The 24,546-nt window shown below is 40.8% G+C and overlaps 1 protein-coding gene across 1 annotated transcript in view; it reads right to left on the reverse strand.

Moving 5' to 3' along the window:
- The window catches only part of SGPL1 (sphingosine-1-phosphate lyase 1), a 434,641-nt gene that overhangs the window by 243,645 nt on the left and 166,450 nt on the right, over positions 1-24,546 (reverse strand). Inside the window, exons 4-5 of the mRNA XM_069240571.1 lie at positions 12,902-13,049; positions 11,360-11,439 (exon numbers count right to left, since the gene is read on the reverse strand). Coding sequence (XP_069096672.1) covers positions 11,360-11,439; positions 12,902-13,049 — 228 coding nt within the window. The remainder of the gene's footprint in view (positions 1-11,359; positions 11,440-12,901; positions 13,050-24,546) is intronic.

Below are 24,546 nucleotides of genomic sequence, written 5' to 3' on the forward strand. Positions count from 1 at the left end.
GCACAACATTTCTAATTTTTATTTCACAAGAAATCGTACCTTCATTTTCCACTATCACCCACGCCTAGGTCTGCTTATGCAATTCCTGGAGAATTTAAAGTAGATTTGTCAGGATTTTAAACTTAGTTAGGATTTTTCATAAAAAAACTACAGTCCACAAAATCAAATGCAGCACCGAAGTCTACAAAGCGATAAATCAGTGACCCCCTTTGATCTACAGACTTACTTGCCATCGCCACAGACATCTAATGTTGAATGGCCCTCTTCCAAGCCTCCTTGTTCCAGAGGAATATTTTTCAATGCAATCATGTCTGTCAAACACAGAATTTCTGAAAATAGTTTTTCTCCTACGTCAAATAAGTTAATCAATCGAAAAAATGTGGGATTGTAGCATCCTTGTTAGGTTTTGCCTGCACATCGCTTGCGTAGTAGCAAAATCTTTTGTATTAGGAAAAAAAACTTAAAATGGGCTCAAATAAATATATGCATCTTTGAAAATGGCCAAAGATACTGAGTTTGGAAATAGTGGTTATTTGTACAACTATGAATTTGGGGTCATCCATACTGTCAAGTGATTCCAAGTGCCTTTTGCAAAAATTATGCTTTCTTGAGTGCTGGTTTATATTAGGAAGCCAAAACTGGAGAGAAATTCAATTGATAATAGCAAATATTCTTCTATTCTGTATTCCTGTACTTCTCCCGATAAAAATGGTACCACACTTGTATGGTGGGCCTACGGCATGCTATAGGAAAGGCCCCAAGTGCAATGTGAAAACACCAAATTTTCGTCATGGAGAATTACCCATTTTGGCAATGTGTAAAACTGCAGAAGATGGGCCCAGGTTAGGAAGCGAACTAAAAATTTACTGCATGGCCTCCTTAAAGGCTTCAATCTGATGCTGTGTCAACGATGGCCCTGAAAACTTAAAGAGCACCAGGATTAGTTGAGAAATCGTCACAGCAACAGGAAACCTGGAAGATGAACCAAAGACATTGTGGCACCCTTGCACCTTTTCTTTAGGTTCAAAGTGATGGGATGGGTTTGAATCCTGCTTCGCTTTTTGATATTTGTGCTTGGCCTTATTTTTTGACTTACTGAAGGTCTTCAAGTGTTGACCTCTTACAGGAACAGCCTTCGCCTGTGACTTGGACCAGAAGCAGGATTTACGTGGAGGCCACAACTACTTCTTGTGTACTGCGACATACAACATCACTTCCCGGTCCTGGATCGCCTTCAGGTGTATGAGGGTGCATATATTGCACAACTACGAGTCGTGGCCTAAGTCCAGTCGCCGAGACACACCTCGTGCCGGCCCATGACTGACATCTGTTTTCTGCAGACAAAGCATGGTTTAAAACTTGATGTTTCATGTGGGGAAATCATACCATAGTACAATGTAATTTGTTTTAGAAGTCGTCAGAAGACCAACAAGATTGGGAGTGGAGATCCAGATCACTTCTGAAGACGCAAAAGAAAGGAACCAACACAAGCTTGCAGCGGTGGTGCTTAAAAGCAATTCCGTTCTGTCATTTCTGGGTTGGTATAGATCCAACAAGAAACCGCATGGCACCACCTATTGGTAAATGACAGCACTGCTGAAGTTAATGGATCCACTCTGGCACCTGCGAAATATTCTCAGATGAGGAATCTGCGGGTAGAAATACTCAGAGCCTCGTGGAGATATATCTATCTTTAAGCATGACTATATAGGTTATGGTTTCAGAACAGTTATACTACTGGGTAAGGCTTGCCTGTGCAATCAGTTTGCATGATTTTCCTAATCATGTCCTCTGGGCCTGTCCTCTCGGATATGTGGTGAGTCTGCTACTGTTTATACAAAGCAGAGTGAACCCAAATTAGAAAAGGGATGGTTACTTTCTTGCAATCCCAGTTTTACATCAGGCATATTATCTTCAATTAAACGTCCCACCTTGCTCCCTCCAAATCAGTTTCACACCTTTAATAGTCCTATATGGTCCTTCTTTTGACCTATATAAGGAAATTACAAAACACATTACCTGCTTTGCCTAATAGGATATGCCGTTTTCAAGAATCCATACAGTGACTTTTTTAGGGTTTCAGTTTAATGCAGTTTATTATAACTGATTTCAATCAGATTATGTACAAACCAAGGAGACAGAAAACATGTGCTTTTATAGAATGTTTTAAGAACTAAACACCTACATATTTTGTAATACGTTTTCCAGGATCCTGCACATGGGTGGAAATACTCGTATGTTAATAAATTCAGAGAGAATCTCATGACAGAGAGCTAGACTTTCACCATCCCAAGATGCCTTTTTTAAATCCTCACATCACTGAAAAACAAATGTGTAATACTTGCTGTGCTCATAACTGGATTACCCTCCTCCATCAGTCAGATACTGAATAAATCCACAGCCATCATATTAGTAAATTAGAGTAAATGAGAGTATCAAACAGTAATGTGTTACAAGTAAGAGAAGTATGTACCACCTTTTTTTGTCCAGAAGTGAGAAAAAATAGTCAGGTCTAAATAGGAGCCTGTACATCCCTGAATTCTCGGTTTAGCTGCGATAGATCAGTGCTTTGCAATTCAAGTGGCTGAGGAACAATAGAACTCTGTAGTTCACAGCTGTCTGCATTTAAAACAATTTCAAAATCTGCAAAGCAAGATAAAACTCAAGGTGCCAGACTCATTCCTGACCTTCCCAAACGAACCTCCTCTAGCCCCCCCCATTTAGAATAGATGCAAGTTTAAGATTCTTACACACACCTACAAAGCCTTACATGATCAGGGAACGGCATGCATCAACCACCGCATGAACTTACATCGACCCACCAGACACTTGCGCTCCACCTCCCTGGCCCTCGTGCACACACATCGCAGTCGCCACAGCCACAGTATTGGTCGATCCTTCTTCATCGCCACCAAGACCCAGAACGACCTGCCCCTCCACCTACGAACAGCACCCTCCCTAGCAGACTACAGAAAGAGATCAAGACCTGGCTCTTCAACTGAGACTTTTGTAATCTCAGTGTCCGGATACCCTTAGGGGTGCTAGAGCTGCAGTATACAAATACTGATTGAAGGTTGGCTAAGCTGGTCCTCCAAAGTACCCAAATCAAACTGGAATTTTTAATCCAGATAAAGAAGGTTTTTCCCAATATGTGTATACGTGTGTATTTACACAGACACACACACACACACACACACTCTCTCTCTTTCTCATGGCACACTCTAAAACACTTACTATAATTCAAAAGGTGGATATTTTCAAAAGCCACGTGTTTTCAACAGTATTTCATCAGTTGTATGTTCCAATATATTCTCACAGACGTCAAACATAGAACCTCATGCATATCAGTGAGGTCCATTTGAACTCTTAAAACACTATCTAATTTTACTTTGAGTCAGTGTAGGGTTTAAGCATCAACATCACAAAGATTGGGCTTTTTCCAACAGTCAATGACCCATTAGGGTTTATCAGTGAACCTATGGGATAGCCTGTGGTTTATGAGCAAGGCGAGGCACTATGTATGGCAGCTTAAAGACACTTCAAGAGCACTCTGAGTTAATATGTAGTTACTTCTGGAAAACAGAAAGGGAGAACGGATGATTTTCTAGGAAGGTATCCACAGAAGAAAAACCTTAAATGGAGATCTGAAGAATACGGTGGCCTGTAGAAATGTGAATCATAATTAAAGAAATACTGAGGCCACATTTATTTTCATCAGGAAGGAATACTGTCTCATAAGAGCATTCCTACATTACTAAACACTGAGTAAGGTACTGAACTTCTGTTTGAACGAAAGTATTTTTGGGTAGATGCTCCGGATTAGTTGTCAGTACAGTCTGGTCGAAAGAACCACACCGAGGAACTGTAATTAAAAAACAAAACAAAACAGAAGCAAGTGAAACTTACTTACTTACAAGGTTTCATTTCTTGGGCGACCTCCAATGATCATGTTCTTACTTTTTCCCCTTCATTCCGTTTCAGAACCAATGAAAAATTTCTTGAAATGCTATCTTATTTCAACTCTAAAGCATGTAATAGCCAATTGGCTGTGATACGACCTCCTTTGGTACACCATGGATCCCAGGCTTGCTTCTGAGATGCACTGACGGTCCAATTAGCTGAGTTTCAGATATACATTGGGTATTCAAGCAAAGATTTCTTCTCTGCTTGACTACAGCAGTGCCTTAGACAGCGGCTTGCCTAACCATCTTTTGTACAGACTTCAAGTCATTCAACAGGTCACTGGTTGTTTTATTTCTGATGAATACTTCTAATACCAGCTCTTTCACCTAAAGTATATCCCCAGACACCATATAGATGCAAGAGGATTTTATAGCAATGCTGCAATGCATGAATGTGGATAGGTGGCTCTGTGGTAGCTCCACTCTGCATTATAAGTGACAGGCTGGAGCAGCATATAAGCACAACCCCTGCAAGATGAAGTCAGTTACTTTCTTTCTGTGCCCTTCCACGCAGATTTAAAGCGCTGCTCCCAACTTTGTCAGTTTCTGATGACTTAAAAGGAACGGTCTGCCCCAAAAATGACAATTCAAGCCTTGCCGCTGGAACTAGATACTGGTCTTTGGTTCCTGGGTTTGGTCACAAATCAAAGTTGTGCAATAAAAATGCCCTCATGCACCCAGAAGTGATGTGGGATCGTGAGGCAAAACTGTACATCACCAAACAAAAGAGGAGGTTGCGTAAAAACAAAAGCCCTTTTTAAAGCTGTGGGGCCGTTTGAGATCCCTTCCAAGGAACTGGTCACATGTAAAATCCCATTCTCAATCAAAGACTTCCGGTAAGTACAAGTTAAAATTCAGAGGCCAGCACAAAAAACCCAAGCAGCACTTGACCGCATCTTGCCCCTCAAAATTCGGTGAGAATGCATGAGAGCGTCAATCAAAGGGTCATCCCCCACAAGCGTTTTCTGACTCCATCCAAAGTCTAGCTACAAGTCCCAGCATTCTCCTAATTACCCAGGTCCCCATTGACCTCCTCCTTCTCCCTACCCCATAGCAAAAAATGGCCTTCAAGGAGGTATGCTTCAGCTCTTTCACACACACTTCTGGCTTAGGGTAGAGAGTCTTTAGGCACACTGAGCTGGGACGAGCCACAGTTGGACATCCGCCAACATGTCTTCCCTCGGCTCCGAATGACCAGTGGGATCTGTTTCTGGGTCCATTATATATTGACAGTTTCCACTTCCACCTCAGCCCTAGGTCCTACACAAGTCCCTTCAATGCTGATGCAGACTCCATTGGTGCTGGCCTGCACACCACTTCGATGCCAGTCTCCAGCCCAAACTGTTGTAGGTTCGCTTCAGGACCATGTCATGAATAAGTAGAGAAGCGCCACCAGTGAGTCAGCAATCAGACGCTAAACCTTGGCCTCTGTTTTAATGCCTGTACTATCTGAGGCTAGAGGCCTTATTTAGATCTGAATGTGACACAGTTCAGGGTATGCAACATGTTTGCAAACACTCCGATGATGATGAGGAGGAAGACAGCCTACTCTCCTTCACTGTAGTAATGCAGGGTAATACCTGGGTTTACAGCAAGCAAGTGGACTCAATACAGCTTGCTTATACATTACATGCCCGTATTCAGTTGGTTGGAGACTGGATACAACATTTTCTCAATGGAGATCCATCACGTTAAATTCTACCTGCCTTGCTTTCCCCCACGTCAGATTGACTATCAATGTAGCATTCCACCATCTCAGTGAAACAAGTGAGCCTTCATCTGGCCGAGAGTGCCACAGAGCATGTGCAAACTTCAGAGAGGAGTGCTATTCAAACCTCTGACCTATGCTTGATCTGATCTCAGCCATCTGAATACCTTTCTGAAGACAGACACTTCTAAAATGCTCATCTTGTCTCAGATTCTTTGGGCCCAGGAAAATGCATGCTGTCCCTGGAATTGCAGGACATGTATTTTCATATACCCATCCTGCAATCCCAAATGAGTTTTCTCCAGTTCTAAGTGGCGTCGCAACACTTCCAAATTGTTATGTTTCCATTTGGCCTCACCTTGGTCCCTTGGGAGTTCATGAAAGTGATGACACTGGTCACTACTCACCTTCGGAGGGAGGGACGGGAGATACATCTGTTCCCATATCTTGAAGACTGCCTTTTCATGGTGAGCTTGCCACAGTTAGTCACAGACCTCTTCCAAATGACAGCCCAGCTCCTGAAACCTTTGGAATTTTCCATCGACCCGTACAAATCCCACTAGGGCCCTCATGCAGACAACTGCCTTCTTGGGAGCTCTCCTTGATACAGTGGTGATCAAGGCCTTTCCACTGCTGGAAGTCTGAAATATTTAAGATATGCTCGAGATATTTCAGGCTTTATTCTGGGTCTCTGTGAGGATGGTTCTGGAGCTTTTTCCACTCCTAGTATCATGCACAATCCTTGACCCCAACACCAGATGGCAAATGCAGTCCCTGCAGTGAAAACTCCAGTGTCAGTGGGCCCAGCATCAAAGCTCTCTCTGACTCCATCCAGGTTTCTGAGGAGATTGCTCAGGATCTTCTCTGGTGGCAGACAAGCAGGGGCCTCACCTGTGGCAGTACACTGTTCCTTCCCCACCCACACTTCAAGGTTGTGACAAATGTACCAATAATGGTTTGGGGGTGGCTGGTGGGTAGGGAGGCTAGATCTTATAGGGAAAATGGAGATCAGAAGCTTCCAGGACTTCAGCAGAGAGACAGCTCCACATCAAACTTTGGAACTTTAGGTGATCTGTCTGATCCTGATAACCATTCTGCCATGCATCAAGAAGCTGCAGAAGGTCCTCAGGAACAACACGCCCGCTATGTCGTACTCCAACAAGTCTGCAAAGGAGGTTCCCGTATTCCGCGCAGGGAGGCTGTATGTCTCTGGAGGTGGCTGGAGCCTCATCTTTCGGCTTGCCAACCATCTTGCTGCACCACTGAATGCTAGGGCAGACAGGTGTAGCAAATGGTGGCTGGTGGATCAGTAGCAGGGTCTCTACCCCAAGGTGGAAAGTATGTCTTCGATCAGTAGGGCATGTTGGTGGGACAAGCCTCGGTTAGATCTATTCACCACCACCAAGAACCTGCAGTGTCAAAACTACTGCACACTAAACGTTTTCTTCTAGAAAGTCAAAAGGAGACACATTCTGGCTGCAATTGGACACACAACTGCTTTATATGTCATCTTAAGAGCCCTGACCTCAGCCAGGAGAGAATGGCACCCAAAACTCCTGAGCCTGATCATTTCCCCTCAGATCTGGCTATCACTTTGTGAGGACCTCCTGTCTCAACAACAGGGGAAGGCCCTGCACCCAGGTCTTGACAATCTACACCTTCATGTGTGGAGGCTGCAAGTTGAAAGTTAACTTCTTTTGATCTGCCAGCAGCTGTAGTCTATGTTATTCCTGAAGCTTGATGTCCTTTGACACAGTCCATTAAGCTGGGAGAATTTTATAGCGTGTTGTGGCTCTTACTGACCCTCTGCAGGCAAAGCATTCTGAACTTCTATTTTTTCTATAGTTGGTCCACCAAGGCCTTGCAGTGGGCACAGCAACGAGTCATCTGTCAGCCCTTTCCGTCTGTTTGGGATACCTGAGAACCCTCTCCATTTAAATCACCTGTTGCAATGCGTTTTTTCAAAGGACTGAGTCACATGCTTTTCCAAAGAAGTTTGTCAAGTCAAAATGGGATTTTAAATTAGAGGTGACATTTCTTATGTGTATGCCCTGTGAGCCGATCTACAGCTGCTCACTCAGACTACTGAAGTTCAAAACCGTTTTCCTGACTGCCATCACGTTGTTGTGCCACATGAGGAATCCATGCACTCCAGGTACAAGCATCCTATACCACTTTCTTTCTAGAACATCCGGTGCTGGGAACCTAGGAAGCCTTTTTACCAAATGTTGTGGCAGACTTTCACATTGGAAAATCTATTACTTTGCCAGCATTTTTTGGGCCCTCTCCTCCTTCAATATGTAAGATGGCTTTGAGTTTCCACATAGACCTCACAAAAGAACATTGTGTGGATGATCAGCTCTTCATGCGAACCTCTGGTGCAAACAAATCGAAGGCGGTACAGAAAAGGACTGTCAAGATGGATCGTCAAAATCCAGAACGTGCTGGCTAAAAGCAAAATCAAAAGGTCTCACAAGCTAATTACACCAGAGCCAAGGCTGCTACGAAGGAATTGTCATGGGAGAGTGACAGTGCTGGACATCTGCCAGGTTGAGACATGCCAGCTTGAGGCATGGGCATCGGAGCACATGTTCACAAAATATTAGTGCCCTGACAGTCAGGTCCGACAGGAGGGACATTTTGTCCACTGTGTCCAGCAATCCTTCCTCATCTGAGCCCACTTCTCACACCCTCCTCCTTACAGAGTTAGTCATGCGGTATCTATTCTAGATGAGAGGAATCTGAGGTTAACGATTATTCAACAGAATAACAAGTTACTCGCCTTCAGTAACTTTCTTTCTGGTGAGTAATCACAGATTACTCACTGCCCTCCCAACTCCCTATTCTAAGGAATGGACTCCTGAACATCTTAGTAAATTTTCAAGTTCAATTTTGGTACACTGCCACCTTCAATTTGCTCAAAATGCTCCTTAACTGAAGGCAGCGAAGGAAAAATTTTAAGAAACTTACATCAGCACACAGGGGTGGCATGTTTTATGTGGCTCCGATTGTCCCTTCTGGTGCAGCATCCAGTCACCACAAAGCCAAACAGTGCCATCTAAAGATGAGGAATCTGCGGTTAAATATAGAAGTCATCAAAAAGAGAGTTACTGAAGGTAAGTAACGTGTTCGTTAGTAAGAGAGGAAACTAATTCCATTGTCTCTCGAGTGACTTCTCATCTCCAAAAGAAGTTCAATGGAGTATGTATAGTAAATCAGCTTTCCATTGGCAACTTTCCCTTTACGACACCCCTCTAAAGTACATCTCTCTCCTACTCAAGCAGATCCCCTGTATTAAATGCTCCCATTTTAGGGAATGCACCTTTTTTGAGCTTTAAAATTTTAGAACAAGGTCTCTCTTCAACTCTTCCTTATCCCTGTTCACTTCAGATTTCCAAAAACACTAAAGCCACCTTTCTGCCTTCTTTCCTCTCCTCCCAATTTATTCGGCTATTTCAGTAAGTTTTCAGCCTTTAAATAATTGTGCACTGTACAGGTTTTACAATTGATTACTCACTCACCTTAATATTTTGTATTGCTGTATGTGAAGTAATGGAAAAATGAGACCTGAGAAACCACATTGGAGGAAACCAAATCAGGTAAAACCAATTTTGAGGAAATACAATTCCGACGAAATACAAATAAATTATTATTTAAAGGAAAGATAGTATTAAGGAAACGTCCAAATGCGCATCCTTGGGTGGAGATTAGTAACAGTGTTTTTTTTTTAAGGTTTCAGGGGGGGTGATGAGGGTTTGTTAGAGTTTTAGGGGCAGGGGGGCTGAACAGGGGTGGTAATTGTTTTTAGGGCTCAGCCAAGAGTGAAATTCAGGATGGTGAATGGTTTTTAAGGTTCACGGATTACTGGGCTTTAGGGGCAGTGACAGGTTTTTAGGGCTCAGGGATGGGTAGCGTATAGAGGAGATTAGTTTTTTGGGATTTTACAGATCAGTGGAGTTTAGGGCTGGTTTTTAAGGTTCAGCGATGGGCAGAAGTGTGGGGTGATGAATGTGTTTTAGTGTCTCTGAATGGGTGGAGGTCAGGGTGGTGTGGGGTTCTAAGGGTTCAGGGAGAGGCGGAGTATATATATATATATATAAGTGATTTTACGTTTCAGGGACATGGGAGTTTAAGGGTGGTAAGAGTTTTTAGGGCTCGTGAATGGGTGGTTTTTCAGTGGGTGGTGAGGTTTTTTTTTTAGGGGGCAGAGATGAGTGAATTTTGGGGTGGTGTGCGATTTTAAGGCATCAGGGAAGGGAATAGGCATAGTAAGAGGTTTAGTGGTAGTGAGGGGGTTTTAGGTTAGGAGATGAGCAGAGATTAGGAGTAGAAAGGGCTTTACGGTTCAGGGATGGGTGGAATTTAAGGGTCAGATATGGGCGTAGTTTATGCATGGAGTGGCATTTATAGGGGGCAGAGATGGATAATATTTAGGGGTGCTGAGGGTTCAGTACATTAAAAACATCCAAGGTAATTGATTGACAATGTAAAAGATAAAACCAAAATATTGCCCCCTGTCGTAAAGGATTGAAACAAATACCTTCAGCAAAAATGTTTCCGAAAGTAAGCCCTACAACCATTTCATCTACACCTTAATAATAAGTATGTAGAAACCAATTTCGCAAACAAAAAAATACTTTCTATGAATTAGTCTCAATGAAATGGTAAATAGCATTCACCCTGAACATTTCCATCAAACCGTTTAGAGGAAATTGTTTCTAAGTAATGGCTTTCTATTTTTTATTTTATTTTTCTCTGAATTCACATACAAACATCCTTCATATCACCCTACTGTCCCTGATTATCAGGTTGTAGACTGGACTTTAGGATTTAAGACGTTACAAAATGAGCAATGTGAGATCTTTTTGCCTCCCCTCATTTACGCGAAAATTAAATCCTGTCTTTTAATTAGCCACTATATGTCCTCCTAGCTTTTCTCCTTTTGCAGTAGAGCTTACTAATAGGCCCCATTGCCCCTCCTCAAAACAGCTGTAACAATAAGACATGAGGCTAGGCGTACAGAGAATTAAAAAGCTTGTTCTACAGAAAAAGGTGTCTTGCAGGGAAATTTGAGAAATATGTGGACACATTTAAGAGTTGTCTATTTAATGAACATTATTCACGTTTGGGTCCCAAGTACAACATGTAAGTCATACTGGGATAAAAAGGGGCATAGTGTGGAGTTACTTGAAAATAGATTTTGATGTCTGGTAAGTGGACCCAGCAGTAAAATGCTTGATAGTGTAAGGAAGATCCAGTTGGGAAACAGGGAAAGTGATACGGTAGCCCGGGGATCACACAGTATTAAATAAAGATGGCATCAGGAAGCCTAATCATCAGCAGAAAAAAAGAAGGGAAGCATGTGAATATTACAAAACACACTGTATGTGTAAAAACATGGGAAATGCACCTCTTTCCTACAGAAATAAGAAGTGTGGAAGAAGGTTGTGAAGTGGGTGGGCAAAGAAAGCCCACTTGGGAAAAATAAGCATAACATTGCAAACAAGACAACGTTCAAATAAATCGCTTAGGGGTGGCCGGATTCATGTTGAGAGAGATGAAAGGGCATGCTAAAGAGGGTGTCCTTATTTGCACAGAGAACTTTAGTACAGCAGATAAACACCACTTGAATTTAGCAAAATCCACAATGTTGAGACATTTACTAAATAGATATGATTGAAAATGTTACCTCTACTAGTAGCCGAGTAAGTTTTTCATCCCCACTGTACACTGTTCCTGATACCTTGCCATTTTTCCAGTGTTGATCATCTAAAATCGGCAAAATTTGGCAATTAAGTCATCTCACCACACTACATAAAAGGGCAAAACAAAGTTTGTTGTAAAGCTGCAACATATTTTCTGAAGAATCTTTGTAAAATAAAAGGGGTTCATCGACTGGCTAATTTACTGTAAGTAACTCATTGTTTAACACTTTATCCATCTAGAAGGCATTATCCTTACAGACCATTTATTTTCATTGGGGTGGACCAATCAACACATAGCACCACCTACAACCTCAGGACACCAGGAAATACTAAAAAAAAAAAAAAAAAAAAAAAAAAAAGAATATGCCCTTAAAATCCGGTGTCAAAAATAGAAATACATTTACCAATATTGGTTTTCAACTCTCACTTTCCTCCCTCTAATTCCAGTCAGGTTGTAGAAGGCCTTTCAAAATTAGGGCCACGTGCTCCAATGTGATGTCACTGGTCACGCAATCTTTTAAGGGTAACTGTGAGGGCTATAATGTAATTTTTCATAAAACATGGGACATTTAAGTTATCAAATTTCATGAACTATACATCTCTGATAGGGAGTCAAGTCTGTTTCATAATCTTCTGTCTTCTATTCCATGGACACATGGACTGTGTTTTGCAGTCACGTATATGTTCCACATTCAATTAATTTTCTGTCAATTTTCGTCCAAACATAGCTTCTTTCCTCTTGTGTATCCGGGATTTCATTCCCTTGATGGGTTGGATAAGAAATGTTTAAGTATCTGAAATGATTTTCCTATCTCCTTGCTTTGTGAGCAGCCCTTACTAAAATGTCATGAGGTGTCTGCTGATATGTGGTTTGATAGATGGGGTAAGGCCAAGTATTGAACTGATACCATTGGTATTGCTTTATTTCCTAAAAAGCAAATTACTGCTTGAGCATATCAAAGGGTTGGTTACAAGTCTCATCAGAGATATCCCCCATCACAGCCCAGAGAAATCCAGGAGCCAATGTCGCCACTGTCAATAGGGAGCATAAACGTAGGATTACTCAACACAGATAATAGTCATGAAGGATCTGTGGAAAAGCCCAAGTGGACAGCAACTTTAACCCAGATTGCTAGCATGGTCCTTGTTATAGGTGAAGAATAAAGCGCCTATCTTTGGCATGTGATGACAGTGTGCAAAAGTATGTGACTATGGCCATGTACACATTATAGTCTATGCACAGTACCCCAGGGTACAACAAGGTTTGAAATGGAATCAACCCAGGACTTAAGAGTATTCATTATTTTAAACCTTACAAACTGAATGTTGTGTTTTAATATAGGGTAATCATGGAACAGCAGTGCTTTGAATGGTTATCAAACATTTTAAGAGGCATTCTTCTTCTCTGGTTTGCAATGTGCTCCACTACAAATCAATGTATTACACACGTTTTGAAGTTGAGACACTTTGTGGACATGTATAACCTGCTTTGACTTATAACTCACAAAGTATACAAATTCACCAACCTGGAGAATTATATTCCTTCAATCTTTCTAAAACGTCCGAGTGCTTTAAGCCCTGCACTGGCAGAGAACAAACATAGCTTCTTCCATCCTTCAGAACACACATTCTGCCAGCCATATCTTCCAAGGCATTATCCAACTGTTTCTGTATCTACATGAAAAAGAAAAGATTTGTTAATTTCATTTCAAACATGAACTTAGGCACCGATCCAGCAGCACGAGAATTGGCTCCCAAGCTACTGGAAACTATTGCTCACAATTAGAAATATATAAATCCAGTTTAAAACTTGTTCTGAGTATAGAATATACCAAATGGTTGAACTAATGACTGGCTGTTGGCCGCTTTGTTAGTAAGGTTAAAACTGTGCACAAAGTATTACAGAATAATAACAGAAATATTCTGTATTCGTATCCGGAAATGAGCATTCTTTACTTGCCTTCCCCAGGCATTTATTTGTGGCTTTTGCTGACCAATTGGAGCATTTCTATTTGTTTCTACCTGTTGTACCTGTTTAAATAACTAGCTTGAGGCTTTCCTTTTAATTAACAGATCTGGTATTATATAATTACATTTTGTTTCTACACACCACAGCATAGGACAGTTGGTCAGCCCACAAACATCCTTGTTCTCTTGCACTGTGTGTGCAACATGGTGTCTGACAACATGGGTACAACCACCAAACCAAAACGCATTTCAATGCTGGGGATGATTGGTTAGCACTTTACTTTGCTCATGGCTTGGTTTCCTCCATTTTTTATCCAGTTTGATTTTTTTGTCATCCTTGTATTTTTAAATATCTTTCTTATGTTGTAGTAATTTAGAGCAAATAGTACTACAGTACCACTTCTTTCACAAATAAGAAATTTTACAGTGATGTGTATTAAAAATAAAATTGTTTTTCATAGCTGTTCTTGGAAAGTACTGCTACTGCTTTAATGTTGAATACAATGAATAGTTTTCAATGTAATTCAATTCAAAATAATGTATTTCATCTAAATTTATAAACAGTATATGCATCACAAAAACATTACAATAATTATAAATATAGGTAAAAAAGCAAGTTTAACAGCTTGGCTTCTGGGACATATCCCTGAATCCTCACTCCGCCCATCCCATTTTGGCCTTCTCTTTTGATGTTGGGCACACTTCATGAATAAGCCTTCATAACTTATTTTTCTTCCAAATGTACCCAAGCCAAATTTGCATCCTTTTTTCCATATGTTGGGAATTCTAAACATACCTACGAGGGTTTGTGGGTTCCCCTGGAGGGAACCAAGACGATAGGTAAAGTAGAGGACCATTTTTTGGGCTAAATAGGAAAAAAGTGCTGTGCAAGAAAGCATATTTGTTTTCTAAACATGGCATCATCAAAAGATTTGCTTTGCTACGACCACCATCTCGCCGGAATTCTGGAACACGCAGAGTTGCAAAAAAAAAAAAAAAGAATACATGTTTTACTTTACTACGGTCTTTGTAGCTTTTAAAGTCGATTTTCCTATTTTATGGTTTCTAACTAATTGCAGTTTACAGTGAAAACAGATGTGAACCTGGAAAGCTATACGTTTCTAAAAACCAGACAAAATTCTGAATTCAGCAAGCAGTCACTTATTTAGTTGGCTCATGGTTTTCCAGTTGAAAAAAAACACAAGATAATGAAAACAGTCAGGGATAAAATAGGCGTTGGAGACAACACTTCCATCAGTAATGTTTCTCCCAGATGGACATTTTACAAAACTAATATACTGTTATTTCTGTCAGATCCTTCTGGTGTAGGAATATGTGGTGTTTACTGGCTGTCCATAACCGGGCACAGATACTGAGCTGCAGCTTATGATATTTCTTTGTGTATTGACCATGCAGAAATGCATATGGTAAAATCTAATGTAAGGAAAAGAGAATGCAGGAAATCTAAGAATTTGCTCAAATATAAAGCTTGGGAATAGTGTTTTTTTATACAACTCTGAATTTGAAGCTATTTCATACCATCATGTGATTCTGAGGGAACTATGCCAAATGTGTTCTTTCTTTAACACTAGCTTATATTTAGAAGACAAAAATCGAGGGAAATTAAATTGAAAATAATAAATGCTCTACTATTCTGTATTCTCACACTTCTACCAATGAAAACCGTACCCCATATTTGTGTTTTGACATAATGACTCAACAGGTAAGGCTCCAAAGTGGAGACATCATCATTTTTGCCTAGTAAATTGACTCATTTTGGTGATGTGGGCAGCTGCAGCATTTAGGCTCAGTCGTCACCGAAGGAAACCTACTAAAGCTAGGTATTTCTGAAAACTTAAGACGCGGCATGCAAACTATATGTTTTGTCAATTTTGGGGAGAGGCATGTCTCGATGCAGGGTAGGCTGCTCCCACTCCTTTTTTATTTTTATTTATATCCCTAGTTGTCTAATGAGCTGGCTTTTTGTGTTCCCCGCACCTGGAAGAGGGGGGTAAGCAATGAAAGTAACCCCTCAAAATCCCCCCGTCAGTGGGCCAGGAAGGATGTTTTGAATGTTAAGGTGGGGGGTGAACACATACATGGTTAGGGACACCACTCCTCCCATAAAAAACCTTTCCTGTTATCTAGTGGGTGGATGCCTGCTCTGGGATCACAGTCCTGAGGTGGTCCGCAAGCACTTTCATGATACTGAAGAAGATGAGGACATTTCCACAACACAAAGAAGCACTTACGTCATATAGATAAGAGGAAGGACCCTGGTTCGCTGGAGATTTACTTCTTTGTAGTCTCCTTGGCCCCTCTATACTAGGGCTCATGTTATCACAGCATTCTGGAGAAAGACGAACAAGAAACAATCACGTTTCCAAACACCCACAAGGTCGCTGGAGACATTTCCTCGTGGTCCATTACACAGCTGCAGTGTGCAATACACACTGGGCATTTACCCAACTAGGTAGCACTTACTAACCAGTAGAAAATATTTCAGTTGGGTAGACATTTTATGCAAAACTGTGGACTCTTGTTGGATAAACTAACAGGTGTGGTTCCTCTGTGGCTGAGTCACTCACACAGCTACTGACACAACCACACAGACACTCAGACACCCAGACACCCACTGACAGACCCACTCAGACACTCTCACCCCAACTGATAGACCCACCCAGACACTTATGCACTCAGTTACACACTCACTGTCTAAGGTTAGTGGTTACAGTTAGGATTTTTTTTTTTTAAACCTTAGAAATTCACTTTAAAAACCAAAGGTTACAGAGATGTCATAGTTAGGGAACAACATAGAAAAAAAACTTAGAAATTCACTGAAAAACACAAAAGTTACAGGGGCGTTCTACTTAGGCTCACATTTCACTCATACAAAACCAGTGAAATCCAGCAGTTTTATTTACCTGGTCAACCTATATCTTGTGCCCCCATAATGCACTGCTTATGACCAAAATGCTTTTTTCCCCATGCAATTTCTGTAGAGAAAATTAGACAACAGAGAAAAAAAAGCTGAATAGGATTACACCATATTTAGCAGAAAGCTGGATCTTTACCCAGAAAGCATGCTCTTGTGTTTTGCTGAGAATCTGTTCAGCCGTTTTAGAGAAATTAAGGTTCCAAATGTATAGTTATTTTTTGACGCAGGAGTCCCTCAGGACTCTTATGAGGGAGAAAATGACAAAGAAACTAAATCTGATTGGCTGGTCCCGCAGGAATCCTCTGACACCCAATGTTGCATAGATTCTCATTATCCTGATGAGATTACTTGATTTGGGCGACAGAATCACCTGGGCTGCAGGGAACTGAGTCTGAACCTGCACCATGTGGCACCTGTTGACCTAATCCGGGTTTGTTCCGGCTAACTAGCATTGCCTCATCTCCACCAAGGAGCAGGGATGATTGGGCAACCTGGTGCATGACACAAATGACTCCTCCGGGAAATCGTGGTCACTTGGATCTCATCAGTTTCTCTCAGTCACACTAGTCTCACATATGTAAGGACAATCAGAGGCAGAGTACAGTTCAGTAGAGTTTTATTGAAGCAACTGCATCTTAGATAATAATGCATGTATTGCAATTACTAGGACGATTAAGCACAACAATACTAAAATTGTGACAAGGAGAGTAAAACACAAAAATAACGCTACCATTATGTCACTCAATTGTGAAGGATAGTTTCTACTTAGGCTATGTTAGAGCACAGCAGGTTAAACTCCAATTCTGCCCTTTAGGTTCCCCTGGGAAGATATCATCCCTCATACCTGAGCAAGAGGCCTGTAGTACAGGTTAAACTCCAATTCTGCCCTTTAGGTTTCCCTGGGAAGACACCATCCCTCATACCTGAGCAGGAGGTCTGTAGTCTACATAAGCAGCTGCAGCAAAGCACTCAGCAATCAGCATACAGTCGTGGTCATCTGGCTGGAATCTCCCTCTAACATACGTGGGGCAAAGTAGTGTTATAATAAAACGGCTTAGGTTCCAAGAACGTAAGAGTGTGTATGTTTCTGTGAACATTAGAGACAAAGCGTACCACTTTTGCCGGCAACCTATCTTCCTACAGCCTTGAGAAAAGCACAGAGTGAAAGAAACGTCTTGTTTAAGAACGCAGTGTTGACCTAGGTGAAGAACAGCTAGACAGAGAAAATAAAACAAGACCTCAAATGCGGCTATTGTTAAAATAATATAACGGAGCTAGAATAAAACATATCTAGGTTAAAGTGCACAGCGGCAGGCCTAGTCTGCTAGAATAACGTGTCTACAACTATAGCTAAAATGGCTACACAGCACTAAGATCGTAATCTGTGGCCACAATAACAATAGAAATGCTGTAGATATCATTACAAGACTCAGGGACCCTGATACCCTAGCCGAAACCCTACTCAGCCTCTCTCTTTCCTGGGTCAAAACATGAATAAATAAATGTAACCAGGGTCCTGCAAGAGTCCCACTTGAAACTGCACGACCGGAGGAGACCAAAAAAAGAAAGAATTTTAACACAAACTTCGGGTTGTGCAAACCCAGTATACTATGAAAGCCTGTTAAGTGGGCAAGTCCCTGCTATGCACAGTCTGCATATTGTGAATAGAACCCAAACTCTCCAAAGACCCCAAACTCATTAGATGAACTAGCCCCTACTACGCAGTCTGCATTCAGTGCGCAGACTGTGTGTAAAGCCCACTCCCTCCAAACATGCAAGGACTATTAGTTGGGCAAGCCTTTACTACACACATCCAGCGCTGAGTGGGAACACTGGGTAAAGCCTACTCCTTGTAGAAACATAAGTCCCAATTAGGTGGGCAGGCCTCTACAACACAGCCTGCACCCAATGTGTAGACTGTACATAAAGCCCACTTCCTCCAGACACACAAGTACTATTATATGGGAAAGCCCCCCAATACGCACGGTCAGCGATGAGTGTGCAGACTGTGCGTTCAGCCCACTCTCCCCCAGAGACCTAAGCCCCATTAGGTGGGCAAGTCCCTACTAAACAATCTCTGCGTTCAGGGCACAGACTGTGTGTAGAACCCACTCCCTGCGGACATGCAATCAATATTAGATGGGCAATCCCCTACTACACACAGTCAACAATTAGTGTGTAGACCGTGCGTAGAATCCACTTCCTCCAGAGACCTAAGCCACCATTAGGTGGGGCTTTCCTCCAGTAATGAACCACGAAAAAGCTGCCAGGAACTAAGAAATCAAACAAAAATAATCATAATTGGAGCAGGAAAGCGTCCGAGATATTTCATCACAAGTAGAATTTCGAAACTTTTAAAGTGTGACTTTTAGCGTGTGCAACAAGCTGAGGTTGTATTTAAGAGGTACGCATGTGACAAACGTCTTTTTTTTTTTTTTTAACGGTTTAAAAGTGTTTTCTAATTTCTCTTGTGCCCTGCTAGATGGGATTATTTAAAGAAAAAAAAGAAAAATGGAAAAACTTTTTAAGTGCCAATAGTTTACACGAGGATTGAGGCATATGCGATGTTCATGGATATATCAAGATAGGAGCTCCAATACATATTTGGGTCTGTGTGCGTTTGTAACCATTACATTGGGAGGATGCTTTAAAGTATAATCACAGATCTTGTCCTATTTCAATTATAGAAGCTGGTGTTTATGTGTGCTACCGCAACTACAAGTCTACTTGTAGATGAAACAATTGCTTGTCTGCATTAAACAGCATACAAATGTAAATAACATTATGGGGCAATGCCAACTCTATTTGTGGTGCTACTGCCTGTGCACTAGGTACAACTTAAACTTACAATTGCCGAAGCTTTGTATGAAGCAGAGTCAAATAAGATTACTTTGGTGCAATGAACTTGAGTAACCCTGATTATTCAGCAAACAAACCAGACTGTCAGATGTTTTCTCATCACAAGGTGGAAGTACTTTATACTGAAGCAGCAAAGCGCTAACCTTGTTATGGGCAGATATTAATCAGCTCTGGTCTGGCAGGTGGTTTAAGACAAGAGTATTAGCGCTAAAAGGCCTGTGCCGCTCTTCACAACGTTTTTGTAAGGATACGTGTATAACCAGGCACACAGAAATAGGATTGCACTATTTGCAAAAATACACTTACATTTTGTTTAAAGGTTCGCCTATTTTGACAGATTTTTCTGGAGGAGTAAGCAAAAACCAGGAATGGGAAAAGGGACCGACAGAAGAGTGTGACAAGGTCCCTGGCCATGGAAAATGTTTGGAACGCACACCAAAATGGATTACTGGATTGCAATGTACCCACACTGAAAAACAAAACAAAAATTTCCCGTCTAGATAAGGAAGTATTTTCAGGTGGTTAGGGTGTAGAACACACGTATTAAAGGTGGGGGTGGAAATCCACAATGAAAAACGTCGTCCCTATGAAGAAAAAGTCTAACATAAATAATAATTCAAAGAATCCGGAACTCCCTGTCTGCAGAAAATCCACTTGGGCTTGGTTTAGGTTCACCTCCTGAAAGTAATAAAAAAATAAAAAAAAGTCATTCCAGGACTTACATCCTGGCCCTTCAAGAACAAGAACAAACATTTTCGTTTGAAAGGGGCCCTAGCATACCAAATTGTTCAATGTGATGTATTTTCTTTATTTGTATTGATTTTTAAACTTCTTTAGAGCTTCACAAAACCATAGACAGTGCTGAATGGGAACAAGCTCTCACAATCTACAGAGATTGAAAAAAGTGTACAGTCGATTTATTTTTTTAGACTGATGTATTTCTATATTTCAGGAACTTAGCCGTAAGGTATTTATCTAAATATAACACTGAAAACAAAATAGACATTCTATGTTTTGAGTCTCTTAAACTCAAATTCCTATCATTTATTTACTCAGACTTCGAAAAATCGTAAAAACCTCTCTGGTGATTTGAATTACAAACCTGACTAACTGTAGTGCACCTGACCCATTCATTCAACATAATGTATTTTAAACATTACAGTATAGTAACCGTAATAACAGAATCACATTTTCATAAGCTGCTGATTATTCTAAGCTAACAGCAAATGTGAATTCGGCACTAGGATCTCAAGATGTTAATGCAAACCTCCACTGAGGAAGTCAACATGATAACCTCCACGAGTTAAGTAATTTTAAACCATTTTATCTGAGCAGTTACAATGCTGTGCAAAAGATTGATAACTCTAATCACCCAGCAGAATGGGCTAGCGCTCAACTCGTCTCTCAGCCTTCAAGATGATAAGTTTGGAAACAACTCAGAAATATAAAAGACACGTTTTTCCGCCCCCAGGAGTAGGTGCAGATGAGAAATAAATGGGCTTCATGCACCCTCTAAACTGTTTTACCTGACAAAGTGCTGGCAGATGTTCAGCAAAGTCCTGAGCTCAGAGGGTGTGACGGCAAAGTATCTGGTCAGGAAGAGTCTGGTGCCAACCTACATTGTTGAGTCACAGCACAGCTCTGCTCTGCTCTGCTCTTTTAGAGCACGCCACATCTCTTCCAGTTTATTCCTTTGTACAGCTCATATCCTACACAGATTGCAACCTGCATAGCTGTAGTCCCCTGCACAGACGGTATCCAGCACGGTTCAAACCGTGCACAGCTCCACTGTTCATAGCCCACTCAGCTTAGATAGTTAACACGCTACAGAGCTCACACCCTTCACAGCACTTAACTCATCCACTGCCCAATTCTTGCCCCTTGCATAGATCCCCTTACACACCGTTTGCAGTTCACAGCTGAAGTGGAGGAACAGAATTATATGATGAAAAAAGATGTCAGCAATGGGAACGTGGCAAATGCAGAAGCAGAGAGAGCGCTCTTCGGGTTTATATGATAAGAAGGAACACCTTGCCTTCTTGGGACTTTAAGTATCTACTGTCAATGCAGATGTAGGAAAAGGCGGCCCGAAAAAATATCTAAAACCCTCCTCCCCTCACTGAACTGGCCAAACGTTTTCCACAGCATATGACACAAACATTAAGAGGGGCCGAGGAAATCTACCGCTATTCACAGGAAGGCATTTCAGTTTATATGGAATATAAAAAGAGCTTGGTGTTAACTATTTAGGGCACAATGGCTGACCCTATCTGTCCAGGCGAAGAATCGGGCGACTCCAACATGTTATGTAAGGTATTTACTGATTACAACGCAGCGTAAATCTTTTTTGGCCTGTGCTTCCCTGCTCAGTTCTGTTACTGGCAATCCCTAGTTTTCTTTAAAACCAAGGATTCCAGAATGGAACTAACTAGATGAAGGATTGTTAATGAACAACAATAAATCTCCACCCACTTTCAAAAGAATGTAATCACAAAATAAAGAGACAGAAGTGTTAGGAATACTCTGCAGCCTTCAACGTTCAAGGTAAGTTTATTCTAGTGCATAAAACCCTGACACAATACTTAGTTCCTCCGTCCTACTCCTTCCAGGTCTGCTCCCAACTGCCGTTTAGCCCCAACAGGATTCTAACTAGAAGTTAGTGACATCATAATCTACGCTGTCACTAAGTACGACCGCAACAAGGAACTGATAAACTGTTGAGTTATTAACCCTTCAATCATTTCTTCAATTAGCCGTGTAGCGCATTTCTGATTGACCTCTGTGCCACTTCACCACTTTCAGCGTCGGCTCCCTATATGGTTTGTTGCACTGTAGAATTCCTCATTTACGTCATTCTCTATTTCCTTTGATGTTGTGCAGGATGTTTTTGAATCTTCATTTTGGTATATTATTTTTGGGAAATGTGACATTTGTAGTAATACCTTTATTTGGAAACACTGCAGATTATACTACCTTTAACTGGGATGATTCCTAAAAGTTCTGAGATGTTTTCCTCATCTGAACTTGTTTCAGAATGACCCAGTCAACCAGAGTAATTTCTGATTCACTGGTGTGTTTTCGTTGACCCACAGCTTTTTTCATATACGATTTGGCAATAAAAAATTTTTTAAGAAAGGCTCTCAAGTTCTTTGCTTATGGGTTTCACCATTTAAGGAAGACTATTTTTCAGCCCGGTGGCCTAGCAGGAAAGTCCTAATAAGTCGGGCGGAGTCGCGGCCAGCCTGTCGGGCGTTTGACTCAAAATGAGGTGCATACATTGTTCCTTCTAAAGGGAACTTCTTCCTAGGCACTCACATATGTCACATGACCAAGTAATATTCTCAGAAAGCACATCTACCCTAGAAACTAGACTTTCGCTCGTAAAAATGTTTTGCTTTTCATTAAGCCTGTGTGCCTTTCATGTGCTGTCACAATCATTTTCTTGAGTAAAGACTTTAGAATTGCAATCTGAGGGCATCTGAGCAACAACCCACTTGCACATACCAGCAATTCATTTGGAATCTGCTTAAATGCTAGAACGGATTTATGAAAAATGTCCTTTGCACACACGTTGATGTTATTGACATATTTCAATTTATTTTCTTTTATTATGTGAACTACTTCTTGCAGTGTATTGTCTTCTGCTGTTGCTTTTATAAAGTCAGATTCTGATTTCCTTTCAGCCACTGATTGCTCAATTATGAAGTTAATGTATTCTTCTGAAATTGCTGTGTCAGTTTCTGTAGTTGGAAGTGTGTGACAAGATATATAATCAGTCGGACTATGATCTTTACCTGGCTTATGAACAACTTTGTAATCATAAGCCATGAGACAAACACCCCATCTCTCTATCATTGGCGGTAGCTTTGTTTTTGGATTGCCAAATATCATTAGGAGAACTTTATGACCTGTCACTACAATAAATGGTTTGCCTAAAGAAACTGATGATGTTCACATGCCTAGACAAAAGCAAGACTGCCTTTCACCGATTGTGAATTTACGTGTTCCGTTTAGGTTAAACTCTTGCTTGCATACAATACTGCTTGCATTGTTAAATCCTTTCCTGGTTTGTGCTGTGCTTGGACTGTACCAAACCAAACCAAACCAAACGGACTTGCATACATTAGGATCAAAATAAGCCATGTTTTCTGCTGATGGTATTTCTGCTTTAATTGTCTCAAATACTTGTTTACACTTTTGTGTCCAGAAAAATTATAGTTGTTTCTTTTTTTAAGGGGATGCTGGTTGTTGTAAACTGTGGAATAAATCTTGAACAGTAACTTGTCATACCTAAGAGAGACCATACATCTGAAACATCACTAGGTATAGGTGTCTTACATATTGATTCTAATTTTTAAGTGTCAGAGTACATTTATTGTTTTGGGAAAATATGGCCAAAGAATTTCAAATCCATCTTGTGAAATTCACATTTGTCTTTGTTCCGCATTAATCCTGCATCCAGCACAAACACACACACATCCTTGAGAGCAGTATCATGTTCCATTTAACTTTCCTAAAACATAAAAATACCATCACTGTAATTAAAACATTTTTTAGCATAACTTTTACAACATTTCAGCAGCTGAAGGTACACTGAAATTCAACCTTTGGTATTGAAACAATCTGACAAGGTTTGGAAATAGTCGTAAATCCAGACTGTTAGTCTGTTTCTAATTGAGAATAACCTTTACACAGACCCAATTTTGAGAATATTGTAGATTTATTTGAACAGCTAATCATGTCTCCTAAATTGTCCTGGATGTCGTTCTAGCTGAATTACCAAATGTGGTTGGCGCATATCGACACACATGTACATTTTGTTTGCTCCTTTTTTGGGATCACTATCATAAAGCTGGTCTAGGAACAGGTTCTATGACATCCTGTTGCAACATGTTTTGAATTTTGTCCTCTATGTTGGTTTGTAGATGTACTGGGACTCTTTGATGAGTTTGCACTACAAGGCATATTGCTGCATTTATATGTAGTGTGACTTAAGTGCAACAGAATTTGCTAAGAGTGACAAACGGTTCTGGGAATTCTCTGTATATCAGATGATCAGTTGTAATATTTTATATCATAGGTACAAGTCACATCATTTGAGCTGTTACACTGCTCAAGAAACATAGCATATGGACATCTCCCATTAGTAATAGTTTCATAAGTAATGACATCTCTGAATTTTCTCCTGAATATCATACTCCCCTTTGAAACACACTTATAGTGGATGGTATAAGTGTTGGCCTATTCCCTATTTTGTCATATTTAGATACACACATTATCTTGTATGTAGCTCCACTGTCTAGTACACATGTAGCAACATGTTGCCCGACTTTTAATTCCAATGATGTAGTTTTCCATGTTTTCAATCTAGAAAAGTAACTTACTTGTATTCTTGCTCAGACTTAT

The sequence above is a fragment of the Pleurodeles waltl genome, chromosome 6, assembly GCF_031143425.1.
Source record: "Pleurodeles waltl isolate 20211129_DDA chromosome 6, aPleWal1.hap1.20221129, whole genome shotgun sequence".
Taxonomy (NCBI): Eukaryota; Metazoa; Chordata; class Amphibia; order Caudata; family Salamandridae; genus Pleurodeles; species Pleurodeles waltl.